The following is a 19,965-nucleotide window of genomic DNA, read 5'->3' on the forward strand; positions in this document are numbered from 1 at the left end:
CCGCCAGACAGGGAAATAATGTCTGCTTGCTGTGCTGAAGATGATGAATATCTTATCAGCAAAACAAGGCATATCAAAATAACACGCCTGCCTCGGAAACAAGTGTCGAACACATCAGATGGCAAAGTGGTGCGAAGGGCTGGAAGCGAAGCTCGGAGAGAATAAACAGAGCTTGCAGACGCTGTAATGTGAATTTGCTCCGTTTGGCAGTGGCCCGCAGCAAAGGTCTCCCATCTGTTTCCTATTGGAAGGGAGAGTCAACAGTTTGGAGGAGGAAGGACGAAAAAAAAGGGAAATAAGAGAATGAATGGACCACAGTGACATCTTGTGGCAGCAGCTGATAACGCAGTGGAGGAGGAGGGGGGGGGGTGCATGCAGACTTCAGTTCATGTTTAAAAGAATCAATTGATAAACCAATTCATGAGAGATAAGGAAATCATTCATCCGTAAAATTGCATTCCATTTTTATCTTTGTGCGTGTTTAAAAAAAAATATTTAAAAAAAGGTCAATTAACATTTGGATAGAATTGTCAGCTGTGTTTTGAGAGGAAGTAGAAGATATGCATGCATGTGAGAAATGGAGGGATCCACGTCACTCGTTTCTCTCAGAAACACCACAAAATAGATTAAAAAGGGGCTAAGAGCATATTTAGCATAGGGCAACGTTGCTCGTCTTTGCCTCGCAACCTTTATCTTTCTTATTCCCTCATATCTCCCAGGTACATGCTGCGAGGAAAGCAAAAACAAAAAAAGATGAAAGAACAACCGCATTGTGAACGACACAAGTAGAATGTGTTAAAATATCCAGAACGTTTGATGAAAAACATGTGAATGATTTTTAAATAAACTTGAATCTCGTGAAAACTAAAAACCTGCCTTGTTTTTCTATTTCATCTTTAGACACAATGCCTTATGAGCACTGGCAATAACTTTTATTGGCTCAAGAGCCTCATATTTTAATAATCTCAGGACAGAGTCCGAGCGTTGTCCTTGTGTTCGCCTTTTCAAAAGAACGTGGGAGTTGGCCGACAGTGACAAAAGATTTGTTTGCATATCAAGTGACGGTCGTTTGTGCAGGAAGATTAAACACTAAGGTCAATGTTGAGCCTGTAAAAGCACTCGACAAGGAATGGCATTACAGTTGTTATTAATGTGTGTGTTTAAACTGGGTACACACACTCCTGTTGTGTGTGTGTGTGTGTGTGTATTAAGGGAGTGTGAGAGGCTTTTAGCAAGATCAACAGGCAAAGGAGGTAAACAGGCTCAACGGTGGCCATCACCTGTGGAGGATGTTATAGCTTTACCGAGCACACGAGCCCTGCCTTTGACTTTCAAACCGTGAAGGCGAACTCTCGGGGGGGGGGGGGGGGGTTTTCACGGGTTGCATGAAGAATAATCTCAGCAACTGCGACACGCACAAAAACATTAATGTGCCCGACATTAATTGGCTGCAGTCACACTGCGCTTTATTAGGCATCTAAAAGATGTTTTGATGCGAAACACACAGCAAATTATTGTGTATCGAAGTAGAATTTAGAGAATTCATGGAAAGTTGAAAATAATTTCGCCATGTCGGAGTACTGAAAAAGTTGCATATGCTGAAAGGAAGAACATCTTGTATATATCCATGTCCTGGATAAATTATAAACCTTCCACTAAAACAAAAAGCTTCATTGACTAATTATGGGCCTGCCATCTTTACCTTGTTTGTATAACCAGAATTACAATTACCATTTCATCGCTTTTATTTGTATTTGTGCAGACAAATGTTGAGCTGTGCTGTTTTGTTATTGCTGCGTGTCTACATGTTTACTTTCTCTATATTTGATCCAAAAGCACAATCTTTTGCAGACCTTTAACCAAAGAAAACTCTGGTCTATGCACACTGTATGCCCGCCGTCCCATCGACTACCTACGACTTCTGTGTGAAACAACAGAGTCGCACTTTTTTATTTATCCTTTATTCATCCTGAACGTTATAAAATAATCTACTCTTTAATAATACTGTTGCCAGTGAATGTTTCCTTCAAAAACAACTTTTAGGAGACGCGGCTGCATTTTGCTGTCATTTCTGAAACGCGTCCCAGTGGTTAAACCCCATCAAAAGATATTATATAATGTGAGAGGGAAGCAGGCAGCCTTTGGAAAAATCTGGGGCCCCTTCATAGATATTCTGCCATCTCTGGACTCGGCTGATCGTGGTGGTGTGAGACCGGCGTCAAATTAAGTCCGCTGCAGGTTATTTATTTTTTGGTTTTATTTTGTTGTGAGTGCTGTATTGGTTTATGTAGATACAAATGTGTACGGATGGGTGTAGGTAAACTGTGTAGAGACTGTGTAGATGTATAAATGAAAGGAAACTGAGAGCCATACAAGGGGAGGGGTGGGACTGGGAAAAAGTTGTGTGTAATGTTTTTGTTTTGTTTTGTCTTGTTTTTTTCTCTCCTTATTTTCATCTTATGTTAAAAAAAAACTAAAAAACATCATCCTTGTGTGGTGATTTCTACAAGGTTATACATTTGTATATTTTCTTTTGTAAAATAATATTTTCAGCATAACAAACTGTAAATGCTATTTCACTACAAATATTCTGTAAAACAACATTTGTTAATTAAAAATAAATCTTAAAAAAAATAAAAAAACATCTGCTAAGTGCACCATTATTTACAGTTGCTACACGTTAGTTTTACTATCACAAATGTGATAAAACTGTGTTGACTTTCACTCAACAAGGTACGGTCGAAGGCAATAGATATGGACCACTGAGGTGCAACCTGAAAATTAAATGGGGGACAAGGGAACCTCGTACAGCTTCAAACCACCATTGTTTACTCTGAACGCTCATATACACACACACACACACACACGGCTGTACAAACACTGTTTGTTGACTTGGGAGGAGACGCAGGAGGTAGGTGAAAAGAAGGGGGGATGTTGTTGTGGAAGAGGGCTATCTTATATTGTCAAGACCATGGTGGCCGAGAGTGTAATTTAGAACAACTAAGGGTTAAATAAATATAGTTTGCCATGGCACCATTGTTTTATTATGGTGCAAAACATGGCCTTTGTTAAAGAAAATACACATGCGATGGCGACTGATACCGATATCAAACCAACTGGCTACATCTATAGATGGTCATATCTACGTACAAGAAAGCCGATGATAAAAGTAAAATGTCCCGGTCTGAATGTCCCTTATCAGTTCAAAACAATAGAGTGCCTATCAACCACAGCTAACCTCGCCTTTGTGTTCACGTTAGGCAAAGCTAAAGCACGATACACAATGACTGACAAGACAGGATTCAAAGAAATCGTTAATTCTCTAGCATTCAGGTCGAAAAGAGCCCTGCAAGACAAGAGCATGTTGGTGTGGGCATGTTGCTACAGGTACCAGTGGGAAGAAACACAATCCAGAAATATTATACTTTAATTTACAATGGAAAGTTATCACGGCAACGATCATGTTGTCCTATGTTGCTATGATAGCAAAGTAAACAGCACGGAGCCAAAGCGACGTTCTCATTGAAGTGAATGAGCGAGCCATGGATTTTAGAAGTGATATTGTTGTTCTCCACATGGCCAGACAGCCCACAGAGGAAAATCTGAATGTGACACATTACATATATTTTGTATAGTTCAAAAATAAAAAATTTGCCTTAGAGGGCTTTTACACATAGGATATCCTCTGCCCCGAGGAGCCTCACATTGGTTCAGGAAAAACTCCCCCCCAAAAAAAACCTTTCAATGAGGAAAAAAAGGAATTATGGCTCGAAAAATATTTATTTTGACAAAACCTAGTTCACAAACAGTCCCTGAAGAACTATACTACAGCTAAAATATTATTTTTTTAAACACTAAAATATCTATATTTTTTAATCTAAATGGTTTAAGACCACTGTTACAATCCTCTTTAAAACTTAAAACTATTATTTGGTGGACTAGTGCATTGACTATGTCCATGGGAAATAGGAGTGTCTGATTGGCTGTGCCCATTAAGCACCATTATACTGAAGCAATGGGTTGTTCTGACGCAACAGATCTAGAATCAGTTTACAGGTTTAGTGAACTTCGGGGGATTGGAAGAAGAGGAAAAATGAAGCTGTTTTTACAAATAAAAAATGTTTCCAAAACACAGCACCTCTTAATACCACGTCACTCTGACTCACCTTGTGTAACTTTATCAGATGGGACTCGGGAGGCAGGTGGCTCAGTCTGAGCATGCGTGCGCTTCAAAACGTTACTCGCGTGGGCCTGAAAGTAGCGGATAATAATCTCATGTGATTTTGTTTTTATGAAATATTACTGCGGCCTCAGCACACGTCACGAAGCAGCGGTAACTTACACATCTCTGCCGAGCAGTGTCAACTCCGGTGGGACTTAAGCGTGCACTTCTTCCCCAGCGCGAGACTGGGACTCTGCGTTTCATTCCCCAAAAACGTGCACTAAATATCCTCCAGCCACTTAACTCGAACTGCGAGAAATATAGTTAAGTAGTTGGCGAGTTAGTTAGCCGTAAAAACACCAAAATAGTCTTATTGACCAATAGGTACTTAAGGTCAACGTTACCTTGACGTAGTCAACCGTTTCAGTCACGAGCTCACGGCGTCTCGGTCAGAAACGTGTCATTTGTTGTTCTTCTGTACTTATTTCTCTCTTCCCAACGTATAACTTATTCATAGCCTAACTTTCGTTTAAAGTAAAAGATAGAAAACGTTACTAAATGTATCCAATGGCCATCGTGAAAGTAGTGACACGAGCGCAGGTGAGGACCATCTGCGCCGTAACGAGGGAAGTCACGTGGTTGCCGCGAGGCATTTGGGGCCTCAGTAAATCTAGTTTTCTGTTGAATTCAAGCGAAACCTTGCTTCACTAAACTAACATAACTATTATTTGTTTTTAACTTTAGGGCCGTGATGCAAATTGAGTGAGTGCACATCGAGTTAAGATTTTAATTTGTAAAATAATACAAACTAATGGCCATAACATAAGTGTCTTTATTTCTGTGTTTAATGACGACATAAAAAACAACAACCTTGAAATGGGAATTTACAGTAGGGGAGAAAGAACTAGCCAACATAACAGAGCTAGTCACAACATCTCCTCAATATCGTTTATGGGACAATAAATTGATTCATTAATTTTATAATTGATTTTTAATGCACTATGCACAATGATGTGTGTCCTATTAAATCCCAACTGATGGCTTTCTGTTCTAGAAGCAGATAACCCACCGTGTTATTAAAGTCAACTTGCAGTTATTTCCAGAAAGTCTCCATGTACCAAAATGCTTAGGTAACACTCATATAAACCAAGTTCGTTATTGTTTTATTATAACGTTATGCATCTTTACTTGCTTTTCCACTTTTAAAAACATGATCAACAACAAGTCCCTGTGTGTGTGTGTCCAGGCCAACAAAACCCACCACACACGGTGTGTCCACATCATACTTGTGTAACACCGAAAAGAAAATTACACTGAAAGTAAAAGCCTCAAACATCAAATACATTGTAATCTCTAACTTTCACACTCAGCAGTACACAAAAAGGTGACCGGTTTAATACAATGTGCTAAAGCAAACACAAAGCCTGCGGCGGATAAGAGGCGCTCTGTTTAAGTAGCCATTAGCGAGTGTTTGAGTTAAAGAAGCCATTTAGGAAAGCAGTGCTGTCATGTGGTATTTGCTCCGACACTGCTTAAAGGCCGGCTAGTTAAACAGGCGGGGGAGGAAGGGTCAATATTTTCACAGGCAAGCTTGGAAGCAGGAGTTGAGATAGGCGGATGGCTGTTTTCCCCAATGTTACCACTTCCAACTGGTGCTCAAACTGGTTGTGCCACAAGACAGGATGGACATCCTGAGGTCAACAGAACACAGGAAATGACCGACTAATGCGTGACGATTTTTATTTTAAGATTTTAGGCCTCCCTATGAAATTGGCAACCTTCAAACAAAGGTGAGCAGGCAGCCTGTTTGACTTTACGTCTAAATGGAGTTAAAAACCCACAGCTCATATTTGATCAACCAGTTCCTCTCACCCAATTGCCTCCCATAGTTAATTTGACAAGTGCACATTGCCCATTACCACGCACACTTTTCAGCTTCATTTGCCTGTAAAGTGAAATTTCAATCTTCGGGAGACATTAATTACAGCTCATCATCCAGGCAGAGAAGCAGTTCAGCAAATCGATGACCTCATCATCCTGGTAGTTCAGGCCTTCAGTGTGAAATGATTCCCACGACGCAGCGGGGCATCCTGGGAAGCGAGGTGCCGTCCATTAATGGGCGACTGTCAAACTCTGTGTTTTTGGGTCATTTCAGGTCTGGAAAGTAACTTGTAGATCAAGGTAAGGATGTTTATTGTCATTGTGAAAACATAGAACGAAGTTAAGTTCGCGGCTCAGTCAGTAAAGCAGTAACAGGTAAAAACATGTAAAAAACAGGATATTAGATTGGTCTTCTTTAAAAAAGTTTGGCAATAAATATCACGAGCTTCAAGATGATTTAAGCGCAAATCTAAAAAAGGTATATAAAACAGATCTAAATACACTAAATGATTGTCTAGAAATATATGCTTCCAAAAGGTATCTACTTCCACCTGCAGTTCACACTATGAACTACAACCTTTCTGACCCCTCTGCATGAACAAAATGTGGTTTTGACATATTAAAGCTAATAAATGTACTGCATACATACAGTGATGCTCCTTTAGGCAGGCAAATTAATTAGAAATGCTGCAAAAAAGCCCAACAAATCAACTGTGAAATTGGACGTTTTCGACATCCATTAGCGAGGTGTATGCAAAAGACTCGTTTCCATCAGAAAGGTCAGATACAAAACAGTCACATTAGAATTGGTACAACACGACCAGAGTGCTCCCCGCCAACAGGTAGCATCTTACCTGGATGCGTTTGGTTAAAAAAAAAAAAAAAAAGTTGAACTAACAGGAAGTGTCTATTTTCTGTATTACGCCTCAACGCGAGGTTCCGACTTCAGGCCGAGTCGGTGTGACAGAAAGTTAGAGGTAATGGTTCTGACCCGTAGTTTGCTCTTTTTTACAAATTACTAACTGGAAGTCCCCTTGCAATTTAGATTCAACAAACAGGATTAATGCCCCAGCTCTGATCAAACAGGTGGAGAACCTTCAAAAACTAATCATTAACTTAGTTCATCTTAATGTTGAAGCAGCTAACAAGCAAACTACCATAGCATGGTAAAATAAATTAAGGATGTATTTTGGATACGTAAAGATGGAGACGTTAAACACAGTCCGTCTTCATGAATGAAAAAAAATATTTTGGCGACGCTTGGTGTTTGAATATATTTAATGCCAGCAGAAAGGAACGTGTGTTACACGTCTCAGGAGCCGTTTCAATTAACAGAAGTAAAACATTTCAAAATGTATTGACAGTTAGTCCGAGATTGACTTTTTGCAAAAATGTACATACCAGCTTTATTTACATGTCAGCATATTGTTATTCTAAAAATGCAGGCTTTTTTTTTTTTTACTCCGCCATGTGCTCAGTGGATCATCAATAAATGAGTATCCCTTGGATAAAAAGGCCAGGAATGACACTATAGATAAAAAAATTAACATTTTCTATTGTTCAAAAGCTCAAATAGTCTAGTCTTTGGGTAGCAGTGAAAATATGTAAGAAAACATTACATGTGTGATGGGATATTCATATTGGGCAACTTAATGTCTGTGTCTTTAAGAAGTTATCAATCTAGCATTAAACAAAACAAACAAAATACACATTAATCCAGCAAATTACAATCGACACTTGATTGATCAACTATGATCAAACTAGAACGGCACCCTAAAAATGTGTAATAAAATCAGTCATAATAGAAAAATGCCCAGAAAAAGATGCATAGTTTCGCATGGCGGTCTCTTCATTGTCCCGATAGTCAGGCAAAATATTGCGTGTTTAAGAAAAAGAAATAAAAGAAGTTCCTTCATATCTCCAGCAAATTACGGCTTCCTGCGTCTGGAAGAGAGAAAAAAGAAAAAAATGCACAAACCTCAATAAACACGATTTTAAAGCCAAAGGCAACAACATCTAAATATTTACACAAAAGAAACACATATATAAATGTCACCCATTTGTATAATATAAAGCAAAACAAAACTATACACACACAAACACACCACAATAATTCCGAAACAGCTGGAACCGTATTAAACATGGTAAACAATGCTGATATACATAACAAACACACGTTAAAATGCTTACTTTTGATACCCGAAGCCTGAACTTGTGCTTGCCACTGGAGCCTAACGGGAGAGAAAAAGTTGAAATAAAATGTTCTTAACATCAGCATCATTGGGACTACAGATGAAAAATAGCCTCTTGGCTAACTCTGGCACATTTACTGAAATATTTGTATCAATGTGCACTGTCCCTTATTAAATAAACCCAGTAAAAAAAAAAATAGTTTGACACACGAAATAGGGACAATGACACAAATCAAAATGATCCAATTTGTATAAAAAAGTATTTTGAGTTGAACAATTACCAACTAAAGATCCTAAACATTGAAACATGACATGTCAAATATTATAAAGTAAATGTTAACACACTAAATAAAAAATAAGATAAAATAAACTAAACCAGAAAGCACTTATAATTAAATGTTGTGTGTGTGTGTATATATATCTTCTTGTTTTATTTAATTAATTTAGAGCGTACCCTATTTTCTATGTCCTCCATTCCGTCTTCAGACCCGGAGCCTCTCTTGCGACTGAAACGAAAACAGATCAACTTGAACTAATTGCCAATTTTTCACAATAGATGTAAACAGAGTTTATTGACATATGCGATAATGGATAGATGGATTAGCATCTCTAAAACCTCATGAATGTAACGACATTTTACCTGACCAGTTTGAGCATTGATTTACAAAATATTACAGATTTTTGGAGTCAACCCAACTGTTTGTGGGAGGAGAGACAAACCAAACTCTTTTTTCTACTCCCTTTCAGACATGTAACGTTAAGGGTAGAATTGTAAATGACAAAAAGATAAACGAGATGCTTGTGCCTACAAGTGTTGAAACACGCAGAAAAACCTCCGTGTGGAACGGGCCCGACCACTGGCTGTGTGGCGGTGCTTTTTTGACTCCTCAATTTTAATTCCGTCGCAATTTTCTCCTCTCAAAACAAAATGTTCAAAAGTGTACGTTCAAGCTACATGGTAAAAAAAAAAAAAAAAAGGGGGAAAAAGGATGTGGCACCTACATACATGATTATACATGTACATTTTAACATTGTGTTTTAAGGTATGATCGGACCTGAATTGACATGACACTGCCAAATAAAAATAAAAAAACTGGCAAGTTTCACGTCACTTTATCATCGGGTTGTACTTGGGCAAATACTGTACCTTGATGCCGTTGGGCACTCGTGTTTAAGCGTCTCAATGTCGGTGAACTGGACCGCCTGTCCGCCGCCTCTCGTCTTAAAAACATTGCCCTGAGGAAGTTAAAAAAGAAAACAACTCAAAAATGTTCAGAGGGGAATACAGGAGAGAAAAAAAGGTATCCATTGCCCAGTGAAATACAAAACATCAATGTGACATCAAACAGAATGTGATTAAGTCAAAATCATAAGTCTCAAGCAATCATGCGGTTTTTACCTTGATCAATTTGGTCTCGATCTCCCCGTCTGAGGCAAGCTCTTGATGTCTCAGCACATACTTTTGGCATTTGGACAGAGCTTTCTCATTTGGGGTCGACACCGTTATTGCATTGGGCAAGATTGGCTGCATGACAGAGTCTAGGTCCAAATTAGAAGCCGGATTGTGGTCTACCCATTTCTCCCCACCCGCCGAGTGTGAGCGCCGGTGCATTGGATGAACCGGAGTGCCCGTCTGGGGATCCCAGCGTGAGAGAAACAAACCAGCAAGTTAATTACATGTGACACCAGTAGGGACCATTTCAAGTGTTGTTGGGGTTTAGTAGTGACGGTTGATCATTAGAGGGCGTTAGCGTGTGTTGAAAGTACATGTACCGCTGGAAGCCCAAGAGGGACAAGTCCACTACGGAGGTTTTCAAATTAATAATTTCTTAGGGCACAAGCATTTCCAATACATTATAACCCTTAACACGGAGCCTCAAAATCTCACCTCAAACAATAATCTGGACTTCCAGCAATACATATTTTCAGAAAGTAACCAATAGCCCAGTAGAGTGAATAAGAACGAACAGGCAAAGAGGCGCAAAAAGTAGTGAAATGAGTTGAGCAGTTCAGACGACATGCAGACTAATATCTAGTCTCTAAAAACACAGAGGTGACGATGTTTGTTTAAATAATGGCAAATGTTTCAGTGAAGTCAAAGACCAAAGACCCTAAATTAATCTGTTTTGGTCCCGACATATAACAATGTTGGAGTGAAGATTATAATGTCTACATAGTCGAGGTCAGTCAGCCACATAATCAGACTGAATGGCTGTTTCGTTCCACCTCATTAATTATTGGAAATGGCTGAAGAAAATGTTGGCAGCAATTCAGAAGTCTGGAACAAAGTCTGTAAAACTATTTTTATGATTATTATCATTAGAAATACAAAGCAAATCAAAGGCTTGGATTCAGACTTTGACCAAAACACCAAACAGCCGCACGTGTGCATAAATTGTAATTATCTCCGTACGACGCTGCATGTTTTAATTTGTCGGTTTGCTCCACATGTGTACACTCAGAACATTTCCAACTGTGGGACATTAAGTCAAGTCAAGGTTGGCGCTCATTTCTTCACGTGGGAACCCAAAAACCCCCAAATATGTCTTTTAATCCCACGGAGACATAAAAGTGAGCACGCGATGGACATTTGTTTTGATTTGAGTCATTGTTAAACAGTGGGACTCAAGATGTTTGTGCCAGCTGAGCACACGGAGACGCCTCAGCGTCAGGCCACATCAAACCAAACCGACATCGAGTGCAATGAGGGTTTAAGTGTTTTCTTCCCGACCCATTTCTGATCCAATTTCTTTGAACATCTAACATGAAACTTTCTGCATCGGTCTACGTGACAGTGAGTGCGTGTTTACTTTTAGTGCCGATAGTCCATTTGCCATTTTACGTGTGGCCACTGACCAAATGTGATGAAGTACAAGGGAAGAACTATTCCAGAGCGCAGTTAGCCACAAGCAATAGAAAGCAGAACAAACATGATGCAACTACTACTACGACTACTACGGCGGCTTTAGATGCAGGTCGAGATGATTTACTAGCGTGACATCAGTGTGCCTTGTAGTCTGGATCAGAGACACACCGGCAGACACCGATGCAGCGCTTCGACTTGATGCATTTCTAAACAAGCAGACGTCTGCTGAGCCCGATACGGGAGCAGTTCTACACTAAAGGCGAGGCGTGAACTACAAACACATCCTTGAGGACATCTAGGCTCCATTACACACACACACACACACACACACACTAACCCTTGTGCCTGACTCTAGGTCTAGCCCAGAGACGAGAGTCGGAGCAGGGGCCTCGGTGTCTGCGGCCCAGCGCTGGCCTCTCCTGCGACCCACGCTGCTGGCGCCGAGGCACGGGGCGGGAGTCCGGCTCCTGAACTGCGGAGTCCCAGAGTGCCTAGCTCGGCCGCTCGAGTCTACGGGGAACCTGTGCTCCCAATCAGAGATGCAGGAGGATACTGAGGGATAGGCTGAGGATGCTGAGGAGGAGGAGGAGGTGGTGCTGTCGGGGTAAGCGTCCTGAACGGCCCTAACACTGGCTGGATTTGGGTGGGAGGGAGTTTGGCTGAAGTCCTGAAAAGTGATGGGGGAACGGGGCCAAGCAGTGTGGGTGTTAGGGGCTCCAGATGAACACAAACACAACAACAGGGTGATACAGGAAAGAGGAAACGCTGTGTTCAGGAAGCAGAGGCATCATTTACAATCACCACAGTGACAATTAGTGACATGCACAATTTCCACATTAAATAAAGATTCACAGGAGAATGTTGAGGTGCACGTGGATGGAAGAGGCGGCGCGGCGGCGCAAACGACTCACGTGAAGCGGCGATGGCGAGGCGGACCTCGCCTGGCCGACGTTGTGATCCCTCTCCCGCGAGGGCCTCTCTGGTTTCTCTGGACGCTCGGTGGGAAACACGCCGACGCCACTGCTGCTGTTGCTCTCTGTCACTATGGCCTTGAGCTGCTTCAACTTCTCGTCCTTCACCCACAACTTGTTCTGCATCTCCAGCTGCTTGGCGTTCACTCGCCTCTCCTAATTGGAAAACGGTCTCATCATCGAATCCTACATGGCAACTTTCTCTGCGAGGTATTGTGGCTGACATTTCTTATTTTTTCTCAAATTAACAGGAGGTATAAAAAAAGAATTCCAGCCACAAAGTTCTTGCACTGCAGATAGTAAATACATAATGAGGCTTTGAGGTATTTTATCCTTTAAAATTGGACAAAAATCTGTCACAGAGCCACAGCTTCTTCTTCTTTTTTTTTTTTAACCCTCCTGTTTCCTTCACATTTACTAACATATTTTACCCGTGGGGTCAATTTTACCCCAGCAATTAAAACCTCCAAAAAATTATTAGAATTAATATTGTTTCCCAAGTTTAAGTGTGAGGTACTTTATGTGTTTTTGTTGACTACCTAAATAGCCCTTTAAATATATAAAAAAGTTGATATTTCTTATATGTTTGACACAGTGAAAAACAGCCTGGGGTCAAATTGACCCCAAAGAACACCAACATCAAATTGACCCTAAAGGTAACAGGAGGGTTAAAGGAATAAATGCTACTTGTAGACAATAAATGAATGTATTGCTTATTTTAGAGACATTGAAGGCTCTCTAAATATGGCTGTCGTAGGAAAATATACATTAAAACTAAATATCTATAAATTTTCTTCTTCAGTTTTGCATTTGTAAAATGTATATTATTTGTTAGCGAATCTGTATTGGCCACAACAAATATATAACAATTGTTCATCATCATCTGTCCTTATGTTTTGTTTGTACTAGTAGACTACTAATGCATGACGTGGACATTATTGTACAAACATGCAGCTGCACGGATTTAAACTATGTCAATGTACAAACCCCCAAAAAATAGTGGCGCCACCACTAATAATTCCACTTACACACTCCTTCTCCCACTTGAATTTGGTGTCCGTCACCATGCCCTGCATGCGCTGCTCCATGCGCCTCCTGTCCCCTGCTCTCTCTGGAGCCGCTGCTCCCGCGTCTCCAGCTCCTGCCGCAGTAAACGCTTCTCCTGCTCATACATGTCCGTCGTCTTCTGCAGGATATCCACCTGAAGGGGGAAGACCAGCGGTGTGAAAACAAAGCTGGACAAGCCTCACTTAAAGAGTTAATTCACATATCCTTGTTTTTAAAAGCATGTTTAAAATGATGCTAAGAGTCTTTTTCCACGGTGGGAGTGACCTTGTATTCCAACGTCTTGGATTTTCTCTCCAACCGTTCGAGCTCCGCCCCCTGGCTGACGATGACTTTGTCTTTCTCGCTCAGTTTGCATCGTTGATCATGAAGGAACGTCTCCTTTGCATTGATCTGACCGTCGATCTGCTGGAACATGGACTTCAGTGTATTTGCTGCGGGAGAAAACAAAATCAGTGTTGATTGGATACAATATTGTCCTTGAAAGAAAGAAAAAAACATCAGTGCACAGAAAAACCTCCTATAAATTCAACGACTAATCAAGAGTAGAGAGTCATCCATCACTGATGGCCACAGTTTGAATAAATGCTGACTTTAAAAAAATGTATGATCATTGTGCAACTCCAAAATTCATTCATTCTTTGCTACCAGAAAAAAAAATGGGTTTGAATGGGTTAGAAAATGGAACAGTACCGGTTTGGTCGTACTGCTGTGCCATCATCTGACGGACACGGTGCCTCGTTTCCAGGATCTCAATCAGGCGGGGCAACGACTGATCATCAGCTGGGTCCACCAGCTCGAAGTTGGGCAGGGCCGGAAGGCTTTCCATGAGCTGATTGAGGAGAGCTGGGTCATCGGCTGTGAGAAAGGGAACACGGCACGGAAAGGTTTGCGCTCGTCGTTCCGTTACATTTATGAACTTCACATCTTGCGTGATACGAGCACAAAGAGCAGGCAGTAGAGATTAGAGCGTGATTTACGGGCATTATTTGGACCGCCTCGCTCATCCAGGCGACGCGACAGCTCATCTTTGAAGGCGCGGTTTCTGTGTCGGCGTCCTGCGGCCAGGCCACAGATTGGCCGGTCAATCGGCCGCGCCACCTCCACCTCCTGGGTCATCTCCGCGAAACGCATCACCAGCTGCAGCGCATGCAACAGAACACCATTAGAAACGACAAATACCGTGATAGCGATTTTGCAACATCATTGTAGGGTTGACGATTGTGTATTCACGCACAATTTTTTCCAGAAATAATCAGTGATGTTTGGAAATAATGACTACGTAAAGGCATATAGTAGAACAGAGAGAACATTCAGGTAAATTTAGCAAGAATTGACCACTTTACGGTCATGCAGTCTTTAAAAACCAGGAAAACAAAACTCTTATACCATATTACAATATCCAAATTCTAAGATGATATCAAGTTCCAATTCACCATATAGATCCAATATTGATATATTGCTCAACCCTAAAACTATGCATTATACATCTAACCATTTAATAAAATTTAGATTGCAGTTTGATGGCTAACCAGCCCACAGCTCAGTGTTGCAGAGGATAAGATGATTTTTCTTTTAGTAAAAATATTGACAACAAAGACACAAGATTTTACCTTCAAACTATTTGGCAACACAAAAACAATGTCTTACCATAGTTTCGTCATAATCATCCACCTTTGGGTTGACGCACACAATCATCCTGACTTTTCCTTCTCCGTCAAAGTAGTTTTTAAACAGATGTGTAACTTTAGAGTCTCTGTACGGCACCATCTGGAAGAAGATACAGACTCTGTGAAAATGCACCAAATTAACAAACAAGATTATAAATATTGCTGTACATAGAAATAAAAACAAATAATAAAGTGAGAATTTCTTGATGAACAGATGAAAATAATACAAACCTTATTAGTTCCACACATCTGGTTTTCACGCAGGACTTCCATACATGTGCGCAGCGTCATCAGGGACTGGTTAATATTACCTGTAAATGACACATAACCAGAGACGTGTTGAAAGCCAGCAGATACACAGAAACACCCTCTGGCACAACCGGACATGAACTGACCCGCTTCGCGCAGACGGCTCCCCTCGGCTCTGGTTCTGCTGGTGCGCTCGCTGCCGGCCAGGTCCACCAGACACAGCTGGCTCACGTTCACCTGGTTTTTGTCCTTTCAATTTAATAACAAGCGATGTTAGCGTCAACAAACATCGGCTGGAATCCTTTGCATTTGATCTGCTTTGTCAGATAAAAACTAACAACTCACTGGCTATTGTGGAATAGACATTCATCACAGAAAAAACAGGACACATTTCAACAATTAAAAAAAGAAAAAGTAAGCTGCATGTCACCTGTAGAATGTGGTCCCCATCAGCATCGAGTGGTGCCTGAGCCAACTTTACTGTGAACACGCTGTGAGAGCGACTGGATTCACAGTTAAGTTCAGTGTTGGCTATCCTCCTTTTCTTTTGTCCTGGAGAAGAAGCAGCGCATTATTAATAAAGTGTGTTTACAAAAACAACAACATAACTACTTCTGCTTTTTTCCCAATGATTCCTGTTGGTTTGATTGGTAGACGGACTATAAATGCTGATGATAGTTTATATAATAAGATGCAAAACATATATTATAAGAAAAACATTTAAAATAAGTTTAAAAACGTAGTGGGAAACGTAATTTAAATGTGTGCATGTTAAAAGAAGACATAATAACATTAAATATAATACAAAGCCACCATAAGAGTGTAATTATTACCACTCACCCTTCCAAAAGACTTCAAAAGCATCTTCTGTCGATTTGACCTCGACTTCTGTGCAGCCCGCCACGTACATGTTGTGATTCTGATCTTCACGGAGAATCTTTGATTGGGGCGCTCTGAAAAAAGTTGATGACAAGAATCAACATAACGGAAACACGCCGAAGTGTCGCTTTAGTAAGACGAGCAGCGAGAGCTAAAAACCACAATTACTTGATGTTAGTGTTCACGTTTTTTAAAAGAGCAATACAATCTAGGGACACATTGAGGGTTACAGGCGCATGCACACAGGGTTGAGCCATTCAGGGAAGCTACGCATCTCCACAGCAGGGAGCCACCAAAATGACACAAAAGCCAGAGAGCTACACGTATGTCATTTACAGGGCTTTGGATTAATGGCATGGAACAACACTGATGACCCAAGTAGTGATAGCAGCTACAGTCACGTTACGGCTATGAGTAAACAGTCTAATGTACGTTCACTGGCCACATACATGAGCTCATTGTTCCGCACAGGCGTGCCTCCACCGAGCCACCTATCAAAAACATGTTATTTAAAAGCGCATCTTGTAAACATGAAAAAAAGTCTACCAATGAAAGTAGTCAGCACACAGTCAGACTGGTTGTCATACACTAGCTCAACATTTACAGATCACACTTATGGAGGGAGTACATTTATTCTCTGCTCTATTCATTTACTCCAGAGCCACCTCGTAAAATAAACCAAAAAGAAACTTGGATAGAAAATATGCAATGTACAGACAATCCCTGGGTGGGAGAAAAAAAAACACAGGTTTAATCTGCCGTCTCTTACTTTGGTCTGATGGGGTCAAACGGAGCATCTTCGAGCAGATCGTAGATATAGTTGTTGTAGATCTCGATGTAGGACACAAAAACACTGTAACAACAGTCTTCATCCACATTCTCAAATTTGCACGCCTCCTCTGAGCTGATCATATCCGCGAACTCTGGGTCAGCCTTCTGCCTGAAAAACAAACCCATAAGAAAAGCAACATCATTAAACGTGTTCCTCAAACTACACAAGTAGTTGTCACACCATAAAAAGCACAGAAAGTAAGACGTGAAATAAAGTTACTAAGTTACTCGTAGTTACCTGGAGGATGGCGTTTTGGGCACAGACTGCTGATTGTCTCGCTTCTGCCTCTCCAGGAGAGCATCAACTTGACCCTGGATCTCCATCCCATTTTTTTCATCTGGTTTAAACACCTGATGAAGATAAAACATTTTAGAAACACATGACCTCCCCTTACCACCCTTCCCCAAAAAATGTGCTTTTTTAAAACACCAAACGAGCAAAATTCTTACAAATCGTTTGGCCTGAAAGGGACCGATGGTGTTGAAGAGTATGTCTAAAGAGCGGGGGAGGAGTCCACCTTCACCAGGTGAGCCGGTCATGGTGAAGGTCTTCCCACTTCCAGTAACACCATACGTAAACAGCAGACCTATGAACATGGAATATCACAATTACACAAACACTTTTCACACAGGAATTAAGGCTGATTTTATTTATTATATGTTATGTTAGCCTGATAAAAAGTACATGTGTGATTGCATGTTTTGACTGACGAACAGTCAAAATCCCAATTAGAATTCAGTGATTAATAAAGTATTAAAAAAAAATGCAACAAATCTTCTGTTGATCAATTATAGATGAGATTCTGCACAGCGCACATTTCTGCCTTTAAAAAACACTTGAATTCACTCACCGTTTTTACAATGAATAAGGTCCTCTATCAGAGGCTTGGCAACATCCTCAAACAGCTCTATTTGATTGGTGTTAATACCAAATACTTTTTTAAATGAGTACTGTGTCTAGAGGATAAAAGGAAACAAAATGTAAAAAAGCATCATGTTATATACCAGTTAGGAAACAAGAACAAGTATAGGTGGTCAATTCATGGCCAGCAGCACACTTACCTCTTTGAATTCCCCATTGCGGTTGGCTTTAAGTCCATCGGGAGCATGTAACTGAATTGTGGAGCTGCTGATCATCTCAACACAACATTCCTCATCTTCTGCTCCAAGTGGGCGTATACGACAGTATACCTACAGAGATGAATGTCTAGATGAGGCCTATGGGTGTGAAGCCATTGCAAAGTGGAATAACTACATTCAGATAAACCTAACATTAACTAGTCATCAGCCTATGTTGCCAGTCACAAATTCAGTGAGTAGAACACAGATGTCTCCCGACTTCATTAACCCACAGGTGTCGTCTTGTCAGAAGAGTAGATTCAAGTTTTTAAAGTAACAAAGTAAGCAGTGTTTACTTACTCCAACCGGATCTTTCTCTATGTTGGATGCCTTTTTCGGCCCCGGCCTCCGAGGAGTCTTTGCTTTTCTGAGTGATAAAGAATTACAGAATCAATGTCAAAGCACACAAACAAAAAGGCATGCTGCATTCAATTAATTAGACACATCACTTCCTAAATAATCCTGATCATTCACCAGAGTAAATTAGACTCTGTGGACATCTGAACATTACGTAGCTCACACTCTTGAGGTCCAATTCATACTCAAACTCTTTCACACCAAAGTCAGATAATTGTTTTTGCATCATCATTTAGAGACCGAAAAACTTGGAAAAACCCTTTTAACATAAGTATTCCCCTAAATAGGAACTGAGGCCAAACTATATGCTTAGAGGTACACAAGCGTGAACATGTACTTATGTTCATAACCAAAAGTGTCCATATAGCTAATACCAACACTATATTTATATATATATACACACTCACATTTGCAATAAATGAAATTTATGAATAAATATATATATATTATATAATAACACTCTTAAAAAAATTCTACGAAATTAATAGATATAATTTGATGTATGTTAAGTTGATGGACTAATGCCTTTGTATCATGTGTCTCTTCTTCATTTATACACACATATATATATATATATATATATAAACTCGTTTATCCGTTAGCTTTACGAAAACTATCGTCAACTTATGTAGCATTAGTTAACTAAGCTAACGTTCGTTAGCTAGCGTTAAGTCAGCTCAGGTGCTAACGACTATTCACAGGTGACAATAATGAAAAATACGAACGTAACACGATATTTGACACTTTAACATTACAATAACCAAAGCGGGAGAACGTGTTGACCTTTTCACGCACACACGTAACCCACATTGGCGATAGATGCGTCAGTTATAAAGAGATACAGTTAGGTTTAGGAACCGCGGCTCGTTCATTAGAGCGCGAGCTGTGGCAACTTTACGGAGTGTTTCTTCTCAACAACCGCTAAAAGGTCATTACTAATAAGCACCTAGGCCATATAACTCACACGATACATAGCTGTAGATTGTAAGCCTTTTATCGTGTAAAATACATCATCAAAAGGTGGTAATACTCACGCTGGTCTCTGCATTGTTTGTGTTGTGTATTAAGCTCCTCTCCGCTGAACACAGAGCGCGTCTTCTCGATTTGAAAAATTCACTTCCGGGTGGCTAATATTTCAACCAATAACGGAGCGGACACGGCTGTCAGCACCGGAAGTCCCGCCTTCAGCATCTTTCCCCGTATTTGATCGATTACAACAAACTGAATTGACTCATGTGGCGGAAACTAATTAACTACAGTTCATTTGAACATAAAATAACTAACCGCTATTCATCATGCTAGGAAGAGATTCAATATGATTTTATTAAATATTATTTGGGGAAATTGGTCAAGTGGTTACACTGTATGATATTTAATTGTAAAAACACATGCAATGCACAGGAATTTAAACTTGTTGATTATTTTTTTCAGCAAATTCTACATAGAAACCCCCCACATAAGTCACTTTATTAATGTTAAGAAGAAGCAAGGACAATCTGTACATTAAAAACAAAATGAGCCCATTGATTAACATTACTTGTCTGTAAATCTTAATGTCCACTCTTTCTTCATATTAATGTATACAAAGTTCCCAGCATTATCCTGTATAAAAGGGAATTATGATGCAATTTCATAGCACTATGCCCTGCTTCTTTTTCATATACATCTATATATTACTGTATTTATGATAGTTTCATTTAATAAAAATTGATTTGGTACAATC

General features: G+C 40.2%; 1 protein-coding gene across 1 annotated transcript; it reads right to left on the reverse strand.

The window, feature by feature from the left end:
• Window positions 1-7,303: 7,303 nt before the first annotated feature.
• Window positions 7,304-19,332, reverse strand: LOC130193264 (kinesin-like protein KIF23). Its single transcript, XM_056413712.1, is given in 25 exon segments — window positions 7,304-7,987; window positions 8,234-8,274; window positions 8,690-8,741; window positions 9,383-9,471; window positions 9,635-9,868; window positions 11,439-11,768; window positions 12,013-12,228; window positions 13,101-13,174; window positions 13,177-13,273; window positions 13,405-13,571; window positions 13,831-13,995; window positions 14,118-14,277; window positions 14,788-14,907; window positions 15,039-15,118; window positions 15,203-15,305; window positions 15,487-15,608; window positions 15,897-16,009; window positions 16,385-16,426; window positions 16,705-16,875; window positions 17,005-17,117; window positions 17,217-17,353; window positions 17,618-17,723; window positions 17,829-17,957; window positions 18,186-18,252; window positions 19,277-19,332. Coding segments are annotated over 25 exon segments (2,958 nt in total). The 5' UTR covers window positions 19,291-19,332; the 3' UTR covers window positions 7,304-7,971.
• Window positions 19,333-19,965: the final 633 nt, after the last annotated feature.

Source organism: Pseudoliparis swirei, chromosome 4, assembly GCF_029220125.1.
Source record: "Pseudoliparis swirei isolate HS2019 ecotype Mariana Trench chromosome 4, NWPU_hadal_v1, whole genome shotgun sequence".
NCBI lineage: Eukaryota > Metazoa > Chordata > Actinopteri > Perciformes > Liparidae > Pseudoliparis > Pseudoliparis swirei.